We start from the raw sequence: 13,493 nt of genomic DNA on the forward strand, positions 1-13,493 counted from the left end.
CTTTGAAGTTTAAATACAAAGTCAGATGAAGTGTAAAAAGTATATTTTAACCTGTCAGATAGCAAATCACTGTTAAAAGGGAACTATAAAAGACAAGAACTGACTTTGCACATAAAGCCTAACTTCAGTGAATGTGTGACAGGATCAATCACTTTCCTGGTGGGTATGGCTATGTCTTCTGTTTTACAACTAAACTATAAGAATAATTTTTAAAAGCTTTCTATTGATAATTGCCTGATCACTTTCCCACATTTAATAGAGCAGCCAATTCAACCCTGTTGCATAATGCCTTGATTCCACAGTTATATCCCTACCACTTAACTCAGTGTTATATGTAATAGGTATTTAAAAATTGGGGTGGGGAGAATGGACAGTTTGCACAAGATGTCAACATGAATGGGTTGCTACATGCAGTAGAAAGGGAATTTAAAAATGAGAGAGAGCACCACCTTTACATGTCATGAAAAACTGTGTTAGCTCTGTGCTGTGCTGAGCTAAGTTGCTTCAGTCCTGTCTGACTCTTTGAGATCCCATGGACTATGGCCCACCAGGCTCCTCTATCTCTGGAACTCTCCAGGCAAGAATGCTGGAGTGGGTTGCCATTTCTTCCTCCAGGGGATCTTCCTGACCTAGGGATGGAACCCAGGTCTCTTATGTCTCCTGGACTGGCACATGTGTTGTTCATCACAAGCGCCAACTGGGAAGTGTTAGCTCTGGATTCTTCTAAATCCTACTTGGTGATACTCTTGTGAGGTCCATTTAGACCACCACTGCTTTCTTTATCTGTGAAACTGAGTGCTTTTATTAAATTAACTTCAGTATCACATCAAGCTAAAAAACTAAAGTTGACATAAACTGGATTATGTTCACAGGGTTTCATTATGCAACTTTCTGAAGGGAATATTAAATAATGCTCTCTGTAAAATATTTTATAATGCAAAATAATCTTCAAGTAATCTGAAAAGGTACTCCAACTCCTCCCCATGGCAATTTTACTCCATTTGGTAAGGCTAATTTTCAAGCTCTTTGGAGTACGTCCTCTCCACCTCCAAGCATCTGACACAATGTTTTTGCTCACAGCAAATATCCAGAGGTCAATTTAGAAAAGTACATCTATGAAATGCACCAGGCTGCCCTGGTAATCAGGGTAATCTGTCTCAGCGGTAATCTGTCTGCAATGCAGGAGATGCAAGAGACATGGATTTGATCCCTGGGTCGGGAAGATCCCCTGGGGTAGGGAATGGCAACCCACTCCAGTACGCTTGCCTGGGAAATCCCAAGGACAGAGGAGCCTGGCGGGCCACATACAGTCCACCTGGGTAAGGGTCGGACACGACTTAGAGACTAAACCACTACAACATGAAAAGCAAAGTTGTCATCTATTCCAAGTCCTTACGAAGATTAGGAATGGAGGCTAGGAGAAACAGAAAGATAGTGAAGGGGATAGAGAAATACAGACTTCAATTCCAGTTCTCAAGTGTCCAAGGTAAGAATTTTAACACTAGGATTAAACTAGGCTCAGTGTTATTCTAGCTGCTTCACAATATGGCCTCTATCTTAAATCTTCTATTTCTTACAGCCTAGCACATAATAGGTTTTCAATTAAGGTTAAAGAGAACAAAGAAAAGAGAAGTGCAGCTGAAAGCAGAACAAGACTACCACCTGTTATTTCATGAAACAGTATGGGTTGGTGTTTTACATACGATGACTTGCAGCTCAAACCAGTTCTGTCATTTACAATGTAAATATCATAAATCATACATCTCTCCGCCTCACTTTTACCATTTGTAAAATGGGGTAATAGGACCGATCTCAGGATTAAATGAGTTAATACGTGCAAAGTTTGGAACAGTGTCAATAATACTTGAAACAGTGTCATTCTTCCTAATGCATGTTTGATTTCCTTAATTAAAATCTCCCAAAGGCAAGGTCCGCGCTTGTCTCAGCCTGGCGCTCAATTCAACGCTCAATATCTGCACATCTTTTAAAACAAAGACTCACTGGGCTTCTGTCACCCTGGAAACCGACGTAGAGACCTGCGAAAGCAGAGGAAAGGCCCCGGTTTCGCGCCCCCCACCCGGACTACGCTGCCGCTCCGTTAAATTGAGCAAAGTCCTCTGGGAAGTGTAGTCTTTAAGGCTTAAGAAGGAATTCAGCCACGAGCCGGAATCAGTTAGTCGGTGGGTGGATGGAGGGAGAGTGAAAGGGGAGGATTTTCGGATAACTCAAAAGTGTCGGGAGCCCCAGGGTTGTGATAAGGCGCTCACCTGAGTCTCCCAAAACCAGCACCTTCACGCGATCCAGAGACGCCATCTTGTCATTGCCTTCCTGAGGTTAACGCCTATTCCGGGATTATAGGCCAATCAGAGCTGGGTTTGAAAGGCAGCGCCTTCAATGTTATTGGCCAATAGGAGCGTGATTCTTGATTGAAGGCCTCACTGTGCTGATTGGCCTGCCTGGTTGAAAGTAGCTGGTGGTTTCTAAAGCTGGTCGCAGGAATAGAGCGTTTTCTTTGACGCACGAGTGGCGTGGCTCGGATAAGCCGGTAGTTGAGGCGCTGAGGGAAGCTGTAGTGGGAGTGTTCGAGGACTCACTTTGGTAAACCTTGTTCCCTGTTGTTCTGGGTTCCCTGGCCAGGCGCCGCCTCTTAGGGTGCCTTCTCTTTTTCGCTCCTTTCTTCTTAGCTCTCCTCCTCCCCCTTAGCTACCCTCTTGATTCGGTTCTCTTCTTGGTCTTCCAAAGAACCATTGGCCCCGGAGCGGCCCATGTGCGACCTCGGGTGGGACGGGCTTTACTGCGCCGAGTGTGTCCTCAGCTGGTAGAGTCCTAGGGAATTTAGGGTGTCGGGGTGTCGCAGTGGGGAGGAGAAGAACGTTACCGGGCGCGTGGAGGCCCGCTGGCCCGGAGGTTTCGCGGTATTGTGCCGCTTTATGCACGAAGGCGTGGAGAGTACCGTGAACTGTGGCGATCGAGAAAGCCGGTTGGCGGTGGAAGTCCAAGTTCCTCTGAAATTGGAATATGAGTAAACTGAAATATCTGACAGGACTCCCCACATCCACTCCTTCCATTTTTTCTCTTACACGCTGCAGCCTGCATAAGCCCTTAAAAACACGAATTTGATGCTGTCACCTCCTCCCTAAAACCATCTGAAGTTTAAGAAGAGGGTTTCCAATACCCTATCTTTTTCTACTCTGGAAGCCGTAGTAGAGGAAGTGAATTGAGGGGAAGCTGGGTGGGCATATTTGAAGAACAGGTGCTTAGCGGATCTATTGAAAGTTTTGTGGGACACTTGACCAGCTGTGGCACATGCTGGAAAGTCAATGGTGAACAAGATTAAACCCTTGGTCTCCGAGGTAGATATGGAGAAAGTATGTTCACTGTATTCGGTTTACTGTAAAAAATAAGGGGAAAGAGCTGTGGGAACTTGTGAAAGGGGGTTCATTTCATCTACTAAGGGGAACCTGAGACGATGTCTCAGAGGAAATGTCATTCGAGATGTGACGGATTGTTAGGAGAAGGGACTTTAGGCTTAGCTGTGGGGGCAGAGAAAACTGCATGTGCAAAGGCCTGGAAGTGGGGAACGCATGTGTGGCTGTGGAATTGGAGAATGCCTGGAAATGAGACTGAGGAGGATAGACCAAGTGCAGAGAGTGCATTCATTTCATCTTTTTTCTCCACCTCTGTGCCCAGTGTTTGTATGATTGTAATACATAATGGTTCAGAAACAACCGACTTGCATTTGGGGCTCTGGGCTGGGTAGGGTCATAGGTGAGGCTGAGAGGTAACTGATGAACTCCGAGGCTAAAAAAAAAAAGAAACATGGGCTGGTCTCCAGAGGTCACACACTCAGAAGTCAACAGAGGCCAATCCAACTCCTTCCCTGTTTAGAAGTGTCAACTGCTCTTTAGTTAATTGTTTCTATGTGGGAACATGGTCACATTTTTCCCTCAGATATTTCCAATTTTCAAGAGTGTCTGAAAACTGAAATGTGAAATCTCATGATTTTTAATTGTTGGCCAGTAATTCAGAAAATTTTCAAAACATTCTTTGAATCAAGTGATGTGGTAGATGTTGCCAGTTTGAGACCTCTTAGCTCAGTATTATGAAATCCAGAGATTGAGGAGATTCAGCATAATTAGGGGAGTAGAGGCAGAAAAGGAGAGAACACATGGTCAGGAAGGAGGATTTTAGAATGTAGAGATTTTGAACAAGGTGATTCTTTGCTGAGCTCCAGTTTCATTTGCTCAGCTGCCTCCTGGGTATCTTCACAGTAATATCCTGTGGTATTTCCTCAAAGACAAGCAACTAACACTGATTGCTTCAATTCTTCCAAATCTGTTTCTCTTCAGGAGTTAATGTACTTCTCATAGTAGTACTTTTTTCTTCCAGTTACAGTGGCTTAAATCAAATAGCTGTATATTATTGTTTAATAGATACAATGCTTTAGTTTTACAGGATGAAAAGAGTTTGGAAGTGGTTGGTGATGATAGGTGGATATCATTAAGAATGTATTTAACATTATTGAATTATTACTTAAAAATGCTTAACTGGTACATTTTGTTATGTATATTTTATCACTATTAAAAAACTGGGGGGGGGAACCCCAAATAGCTATTTAAAATTTTAAAAATACTCCATTTCCAGTATATTATTGGAATATATTATTGGGGCCTTTTGATTTTGTTTCTCTAATAAGTTTCATTCATCCTGTCCTCTGGTAATTTCTTCTTCTCTTTCATAGTGTAAGTCTGATTACTATAGCTCTTAATATCATTACTTCCATATGAATTGTCTCATTTAATCCTCACACATCAATGCTATGAGGAAGGCACTGTTAATCTGATAAAATGGAGACTGAGAATTTTCCAGGGTCATGGACTAAGAAATGATGGAACTGGGATTCAAAACCTAAACCTATTGGAGTCATCATGTCACTCCCTTTTTCAAATCTTTAGTGCCCCCTGTGATGTTTCAGGCAAAAGTAACAGGTTGAATGATACATAGTACAGGGCTCTCCCCATATGGGATGTGCTTTGGTGGGGGTGTGTAATAACTAGGTACCCAGTTTGTTGGTAGCAGTAGTCAGGGACTTATTCTGTATATTTGTCACCTAAGGAGCTTTTAAAAAGTCAGTGTGATGCCTAATCTGGCCCTCCCAGACCAGCTGAAACAGAATCTCTGGGAACAGGTCCAGGGTGGGTATTTTTAAATGCTCCCTGGGTGATTCTGCTTTACAGCCAGGGTTGAGAGTCATTGGCCTGGAAAATGGAGTATATGGGGTAGAAGGTCAGGATGGGGAATATAATAGTAGGAAATAATACTAGAAAAGTAGGTTATCTTTACATTCGTCTGCCATCCTTTGGTCTGTTTCTGAAAGCACATACTGTGTTCTGCCAGTTGTTGAGTGTGTAAAACATGACCCCAAAAAGTAGGTTCAAGTACAACATATAGACCAAATTGGAAAGGAGAACAAAATACGTCTGTTAGTATATTATGATACTGCTTTGGTGTTGAGCCCAGATACTTGCTTGGCATCCTTAAGCCTTGGGATGACAGAAAGCCTCAAGGACCACAAGTTTGGTTCTAGGTGCTACTTTGTTATCTCTTATATTTCATCGTGCCTGAATATTTGTAATCCAAAATATGTATTATAACTATTTCCTTTTATTTTTCCTTTGTTACAGGTCAGGTATTATATCCCTCCCCCTGTATGTGTATGTTATTGACTATTTAGAAATACCTTTATAGTACTGTGGATATAAAGATATTTCTTATAAAAAGAGGTATTAAATCTAATAGGGTTAATAACTACTGATTTTAAATAAAAGGGTCAGGAGGAACTAGTGTTAATAATAGTATGATTCCCTATTGAAACAGTTCAACAGGATGTCTGTTAGAAATTTCCTTTTAGTGTAGGGACATATTAAATTGATATTTAAGCACTTGATTATAAACAAGTGCTTTCTAAGCACATTGGGCTTTCCTGGTGGCTCAGATGGTAAAGCGTCTGCCTACAACATGGGAGACCCGGGTTTGATCCCTGGAGAAGGAAGATCCCCTGGAGAAGGAAATGGCAACTTTTGGCAGTACTCTTGCCTGGAAAATCCCATGAACGGGGTAGCGTGGTAGGCTACAGTCCATGGGGTCTCAAAGAGTCGGACACGACTGAGTGACTTCACTTTTTTCACTCTAAGCACATTACATCCTCATTGATTCACCACAACCTTATTGAGGCAGTTGATGTTATCTTTATTTCTCAGAGAGTAAAGTGTGCCTTGAAGTTGTTAAGGAATTTGCTTAGAATCACACAGCCACAAGTTCAAATCCCAGGCTCTTTAACAATCACATGGAAGTCTAGCTCATGCTGGTTTGGGCTTCTAGAAGACCGTTCTCTGGGTACAGTTAGCTTCTCTTGTCCTGCAGGGGATCCAGTATTTAAGGATATTTTGGTCTTTGTTGTTGTTGTTAAGAACTGAATAGCATTTGCTTATTTGGTCATTTATCTTTTCAAGGTTGGTAAAGCAGTATGTAGTTGTTCATTTCTTTCAGATTTATAACAGTAATTTTTCCAAACACCCCAACTGGTCATTTAGGTGTTTATTGGTTTCTTATGAGTTTATTATGAGAGCATGACTGTGTAGAACATCCTACAATCTATTTTGGTAGAAAAATTTTACTCAAGAAAAGAAATAAAGACACTTAAAAGAATATGCTAACTGCTAACTAAGTTTCTCAGGGTTTTTTCCCCCCAGCATTCCCAAAGATCTGTAGCCTTAAGAACAATGAATGAGACTTTGTTTAGCCTTTTTGTGTTTCTCTTTCTGAAATAAAATGGGCTTGATACAGTATATCATTGCTATAAATAATGTTGCTTTTTGGAATTAAACACTCTGTAGGTCATGAAAATAACCATTTAAGAAAATATGTCAGGCTTTTTAGGTGTGATCTTTTGTGTACTCTAGAGGAATATCTTGTTCTCTGTTACATGCTTGGGCATTATAAGTCTTTTAAAAACAACGTTTTGAGTACTTTTGTGGCACTCCAAGAATACTGGTTATCAGCTACTTAATGGGTTGATTTTTTTAGATTTAAAATGATTGCTTTGTCCGTATTCTAGCTAATTTTCTCTCTCTTTTTTTTTTTTCTGACAGTACATTTAAAGTTGAAGTTTGCTGCTAAAGATGGCAGATCCAGATGTCGTCACTGAAGTTCCTGCAGCATTCAAGCGGTTAGCCAAGTACGTGATCCGGGGATTTTATGGCATTGAGCATGCTTTGGCCTTGGACATCTTGATCCGAAACCCCTGTGTGAAAGAGGAGGACATGCTGGAGCTTCTCAAATTTGATCGGAAGCAACTTCGATCAGTCTTGAATAATTTAAAGGGAGACAAGTTCATCAAGTGCAGAATGAGGGTAGAGACTGCTGCTGATGGGAAAACCACTCGCCACAACTACTACTTTATCAGTTATCGTACTCTTGTTAATGTGGTAAAATATAAATTGGATCACATGAGAAGGAGGATTGAAACTGATGAGAGAGATTCCACCAACCGGGCTTCCTTCAAATGTCCTGTCTGTAGTAGTACTTTTACAGACTTAGAAGCTAATCAGCTCTTTGATCCCATGACAGGTGAGATTTTTCCAGTTAATGAATCTTTCTTTTAAGTAACTTTTTAGAATAAAGTGTATATCCTTTATCTTAAATTGATTTATATAGTTTTAAAACTGATTATATATATCATTGTGTGCTCAGTTGCGTCCAACTCTTTGTGGCTGCATGGACTGTAGCCTGTCAGGCTCCTCTGGCCATGGGATTTCCCAGGCAAGCATACTGGAGTGGGTTGCCATTCCCTACTTCAGAGGATCTTCCTGACCCAGAGATCAAACCGGCATCTCTTACATCTCCTGCATTGACAGGTGAATTCTTTACTACTAGCGCCCCCTGGGAAGCTCTATATATCATTATAAAAGTGAATATATTGGTGTAAGTAAGCATATAGTCATTCTTAGTCTTAATGTCCTATTTGTCATACTACTTTTAGGCGCTATTGCAAAGCATTTCTCCTTTACAAGGGAGTTTACTCATCCATGGACTATTCTTTCACCCATGGCCCTTCCATCTCTCCTTCCACTCCCATCCCTTATTTACAACTGAAGCCTAATCTAAAGGATTTATTTTCTCTACCACTTTGAGGCTATTCTGACTTTACTGAGTTTACTTTTGACCTCTTCATTCAACAAATATTTGAGCACCTTCTTGTGCCAATCACTGCCAGACAGTTATGATAAATGCTTATTATTAGTACTTAAATACTTGGATATTAGAAGTGCAAAGTGCTATCAGGAGGACATAATTGGGGCAGCTAATCTGGTTTTTGGAAGGTCTCTGAAAGAAGTTAAATAGCAGGGACCTAAAAGATAAGTAAAAGTTAACCAGATGAAATAAGAGGGAGTACCCTTTCCCCTTAAGTTAACAATATATATTTAGTTTCTTAGCCAGTCATTGATAGAATTGTCACCATGAGTTATTTGCTTCATTTGATTAAATACTTAGGTTTAAGGATTTTTCTGATCAACACAGAATTTACAAAACGTGTTTTCTAAAAATACAACGTCTAACATTAACATGAGAAACTTTAAATTGCTCACTTGTATAGTTGTGTTGCTATTTGTAAATTGGAAAAGAGACTATAGTTTTACTAATTACTCAGTAGATCAATTTTGTATTAAAAATCTGTAAAAATCTATAGAAAGAATCACTGCTGTTATGTTAGACTGTCCCTTTGTTATGACTGAATTCAGAAATACAGGTGACTTTCTCATTCATAGATCTGACTTTAAAATAACTGTCTAAAAATATAATCTAAGTTTTTCACATATGAAATGCTTTATTATAAAAAAAATTACAGGTTTGTGTACATGTTTAGTTGTGTATATATTATATATTGTACATTGTAAAGAATTTTTAAAGATTTTTAATGGGAAATAATACCAATATCAATTAAGATTATTAGCAAAAAGAGCATGATGGCCTATGACTTTTTTCCTTATCTATTGTGAAGCAGTCATTTTGGATGAAAAATCATTTAAAGAATTCACCTTTGTGTTAAATATTTAATTTGTTTAAACCTAACTGTTTACTTTAAAAGGGCTTGACTAGCAGAGGTCTTAGTTACAAGAAAATCTTGACCATCCTGAGTATTGATGAGTGTACTATCGAGGAAGATTGTAGATTTTATCTGGAGCTCTTTCGAAATAAACTAGAAAGTCTCATGATTTTTTTGCTGTTTACTGTAACAGATTTCTTAAAGGAGCTCTGGGTTTTGGTTTTGTGATTTTCTGCAGATGTTGGTGTTACAGTGGTCGTCTTCGTCACTCTTGACTGCAGTGGAAGGTGTTATCCAGTCCCTCAGAGAGGGTAATTTAAAGTAATATGCTTCTATTACATTTACTCAACTTGATTCTTATTTAATTTCATGAAAGTTTCTAAAAGGAAGTTATCCCACTGCTTATATATCAGTATTCAAGAGTTTGATTAATGATGCTCTTCAAATTTTACCTAGGGTTTGTGTCTGAAAGAAATTAATTGTAATTAACAGATGGCTTGTAGAAGAAGTGACCTAACCAAATACAGTCAAGATTATTTGTATGAGGGAGTTGAGATAGAGTAGGGAGCATGAAAGGAGAAGGCAAGGGCACCCCACTCCAGTCCTCTTGCCTGGAAAATCCCATGGACGGAGGAGCCTGGTAGGCTGCAGTCCATGGGGTCGCGAAGAGTCAGACATGACTGAGTGACTTCACTTTCACTTTTCACTTTCATGCATTGGAAAAGGAAATGGCAACCCACTCCAGTGTTCTTGCCTAGAGAATCCCAGGGATGGGGTCACACAGAGTCGGACACGACTGAAGTGACTTAGCTTAGCAGCATCAGGGAGCATGAAAACATTTTATAAAAGAGAGCTAAAACTGAAACAGTTGTTTGTGGCCAGTGTGAAGAGAGGCTTGTTCTGTTCACTGTATTCTTAATACAGGGATTATGGTCAACATGAAGCTAGAAAGACGGGGTTCAGCAGAGCAAGAGTAAGTCCCTTTACATTTGTATCACTCATGGGAGGGTGCCCTGATCAGCCAACACTAATAGTCAGCTTAATTGGCAGTAATGTCCCTTTAGTGAAGCCTGAGATACCATGATTGAAAATTCTTAATCATTGGGGATCCCCATTCTGAGAAAGTACTTGCCTTTTTTTATGATTTGGTTTTTCATTTGACCTTTTCCTTTATGGAAAGAATATGCTGATTGGGTGATATTAGACTTCTCAATCTGCTTGTCAGTTTGGTTTGGTTTTGTTTTTCCACTATTAATACCTCGACACCCTCCCTTGTTCTTCTGTATATTCCCTTTAGAAATCTTGGTCTTTTCCCATCTGTTTCCTTCCTGTTTTGCTCAGTATTCATTTCTCTCCTCCTCATTTTGAAGAAGACGGGAAATAAATGTTTGGTATGTGTATCAGAGGAGAAGGAGGGAAGTTTTTCTGCTGTTAATATACTCTATTCGAATTGGTACAGTTTTCATTCTCAGCTAGAGCTGTTCAATGCTATTTTATTTCTTGGTTGCTGTTAGAGATTAATGGTATTTCTGACAGTGCTATCTAATGGGCTTCTATTTCCCTTCCCATTTCAACAGTTCTTAGGTTTATACACTGTGATTTATGTTAGTAAATAGATGGTACACAGGAATTAGATGAAGCCCTCTAGGTTTTACTTCTTCCTTGATCAAAAGTTCTTAATTGTGTATGGTCAACTCTGCCACAGGACAGAGAGTAGTGACTCCTAGATGAGTATCCAGAAATTCTGGGGCCAGGAAATTGGGTCTGGCAAGAATTGTTTTACCAGTGTTAATTCACATATAAGCCAGTGATTTCTCACTTTAGTTTATAGCTTTTCCCTCCCCCATCTCTTTTTCCTAAAGAGTGTAGTCTCTTTCCATACTTTCCACTTAGATTCTGTCTTTGGTGTTCTGGGGTTGAACTCCAAATTTTTGATGCTTGATATGTATAGCTAACTTTATTAAAATGGAATAGTCTAGCTTTTGCCCAGTAGTCCTTGGTTTCAGAAACTTAATCAGACAAAACCAGTTGTTTTATTTCCTGAAATATGGGAGTCTTCTGTAATGAAAACAAAGGTATCATGGCATTAAACCCCATCAATCAGCAAAATAACATCTTGTGGTCTATAAATGCATATTTTAGATTTAGCAAGCCTCTGACCATGAGGATAGACGTAGCATTTCTACTTTGTAATCTCAACCACCATGATATTGTTAATGATGCTTGTAAGTTAAATTCAGCAATATGTTTTCCCAGAAGGGAGGTGGAGATTTTATTTTCTTTTTAGGTGTTAAAAGTTAGATGATATGGAAATATTTTCCATTTCTAATTTAAAAATTACATAGCCATAGTGCCAGAAAAAGTTCTGAAGACAAGAAGATTACCTCAAAACCACCAGCCTTTTGTGTATTATCTATGATTGCAGTCATAGCAAAGAATAGTTTGTGATCTCTTGGTATCTTAATGCAGCAACTCTCCTGTTTCTCTCTAGTGTTCTAAATATGTTTTTAGGTGTTATTTTTCTCCCGTATTTTCCTTTCCACCCCTTTGGGCCACTTTTAGTGTTCTTTTTTTGGCTGATATAGGTATGATACTTTTTTGTGCATATAGCATTTTATTCTTGTTTTTTAAGTTTTTCCTTAAGAGGATTCTTAGCAATGGGAATACTATTATTCCCATTAAATATATATATTAATGTTAAAAAAGTTGAAAAAATAAGTTAAAATTATAGTTAAAAAATTAAAGTTAAAAAAGTTAAAAGTTAATAAGTTAAAGAAATATAGTTTTCTAACTTATGTAAAGGCAGATAAGTGTAGTTTTATTGTGGGTTGGATAAAATTGCTAGGTGTTTGGGTTAGAAATAGTTAGGAAAGCCCCTATTACTGAATTCACATAGAGATTGGGGGGGGGGGTCCCATTTTAAATAAACTTTGAAATAAGTTAATTTTTTAAAGAATCTTATAAATGAGTGTTTAATACAATCTTATAAGTAGGAGCTTAGAGATTATCTAGTTCAATTCATTAAAAGTGTGTGGAGGTAGTTATACACATGTCTGTTTTCTAGAGGATATTTCGAGTAATAATGTAGGGCTATTTCTGGAATGTTTTAGATTTCTGGAATATTTTAGATTGAGTGTAGGGGAGATACAATAGCTTTCATGGGGATTCACCTTTTGTGTGGCTCCTTGGAAAAGACTTAAGAGTCAGAGTTTAGGATTAGTGTAAAAGAGGTGTTTAATGAATAACTCTTAAAAATAGCCAACAGCGGAAATGGACCTCTTTCAGTGGTTAGTTGTGGGTCATTCAGAATATTCAAGTAAACTACTTTTCTTCTTGGGATATTAATTTCTAAGTTTAGGGTTAAATCATGAGTCCCTCCTTCCTTTGTGACTGTAGATATGCTTTTTGATATAGACAGATCGGTTTCCTGATTCCTATGTCATTGAACTTCCTCTTCAGTTCCTTTAACATTTTAAAACTGTCAGAGTCCTGTTTTCATGAGCGTGTTCAAGACTTGTTCACTTGTGTCGTGCTTGGTTCATGTCTGACTCTGAGTCTCCTTGGACTGTAGTCCATCAGGTTACTCTGTCCATTGTATTTTCCAGGCAAGAATACTGGAGTGGGTTGCCATTTCCTTCTCCAGGGGATCTTCCCAACCCAGGGATCAAACCCTAGTGTCCTGCATTGACAGGCAGATTCTTTACCACTGAGCCACCTGGGAAGCCCCAAGACTTGTTGCCTTCATGTTTACTAACTTCATAGAGCAGGCTGCTCTTTCCTCTCTCCATCTCTTTCTACTTAAGACAAGATGTCTGATAAGTGGTGTGTTCAATTCCTGAAATGCTAAAAACACAAGCAGACATAAAGAGGAATCTTTCTAGGATTGCTTTGCTCAGTTGCTGATTTGAAATCTTTGCTCAGGATGGGTTCATTAGAAAATTATACTGGGAAGCTCAGAGGTGTGAACTGGGGGAGATTGGTGATGGGGCCAAAGGAAGGTGATTATTAGAGTAAGTAAGGAATAAGTGTCTTACCTCTTCTACCCTTAACTTTTCCACCAAAACCTTTAGGGCTGATTTTTTTTTTTTTTTTTAATTTGTTTAAAGGTTTGAAAACTTAAAAAAAAAAATCTGTGATTTATCTTTTTTTGTATTTTGATGCTTTTTGTATTTTACATAGGAGCAAACTCATTTGTGAAGAGTTGCTTTTTAGTTTTGATGCTGGTGTACAATGTTCTACTGATTATTGTCTTTCAAATAGTCATATCAAAATGAGAATCTTTTTTGCCTGCTCATTGTATGTTGAGATAAATTTGATTTAGGCCTAATTCAGAGAATATATTATAAACTTCCTTTAGTATTCACTCAAGTATTACACTTCAATTTGT

The 13,493-nt window shown here is 38.8% G+C and overlaps 2 protein-coding genes across 4 annotated transcripts in view; one reads left to right on the forward strand and one right to left on the reverse strand.

Moving 5' to 3' along the window:
- Nucleotides 1-2,344, reverse strand: part of RABL3 (RAB, member of RAS oncogene family like 3) — a 37,529-nt gene extending 35,185 nt beyond the window's left edge. Inside the window, exon 1 of the mRNA XM_065943062.1 lies at nucleotides 2,268-2,344. Within this exon, the coding sequence (XP_065799134.1) occupies nucleotides 2,268-2,313 (46 nt within the window). The 5' untranslated portion in view covers nucleotides 2,314-2,344. The remainder of the gene's footprint in view (nucleotides 1-2,267) is intronic.
- Nucleotides 2,345-2,471: 127 nt separating this feature from the next.
- The window catches only part of GTF2E1 (general transcription factor IIE subunit 1), a 38,604-nt gene continuing 27,582 nt past the window's right edge, over nucleotides 2,472-13,493 (forward strand). For all 3 annotated transcript variants that reach the window (XR_010664210.1, XM_065942855.1, XM_065942854.1), the window contains exons 1-2: nucleotides 2,472-2,598; nucleotides 7,152-7,629. Coding sequence is in view for 2 of the 3 variants with exons in the window: in XM_065942855.1 (XP_065798927.1) it covers nucleotides 7,182-7,629 (448 nt within the window). In the remaining variant the exon portion in view is untranslated. The remainder of the gene's footprint in view (nucleotides 2,599-7,151; nucleotides 7,630-13,493) is intronic.

This window comes from Muntiacus reevesi, chromosome 8 (assembly GCF_963930625.1).
Source record: "Muntiacus reevesi chromosome 8, mMunRee1.1, whole genome shotgun sequence".
Taxonomy (NCBI): domain Eukaryota; kingdom Metazoa; phylum Chordata; class Mammalia; order Artiodactyla; family Cervidae; genus Muntiacus; species Muntiacus reevesi.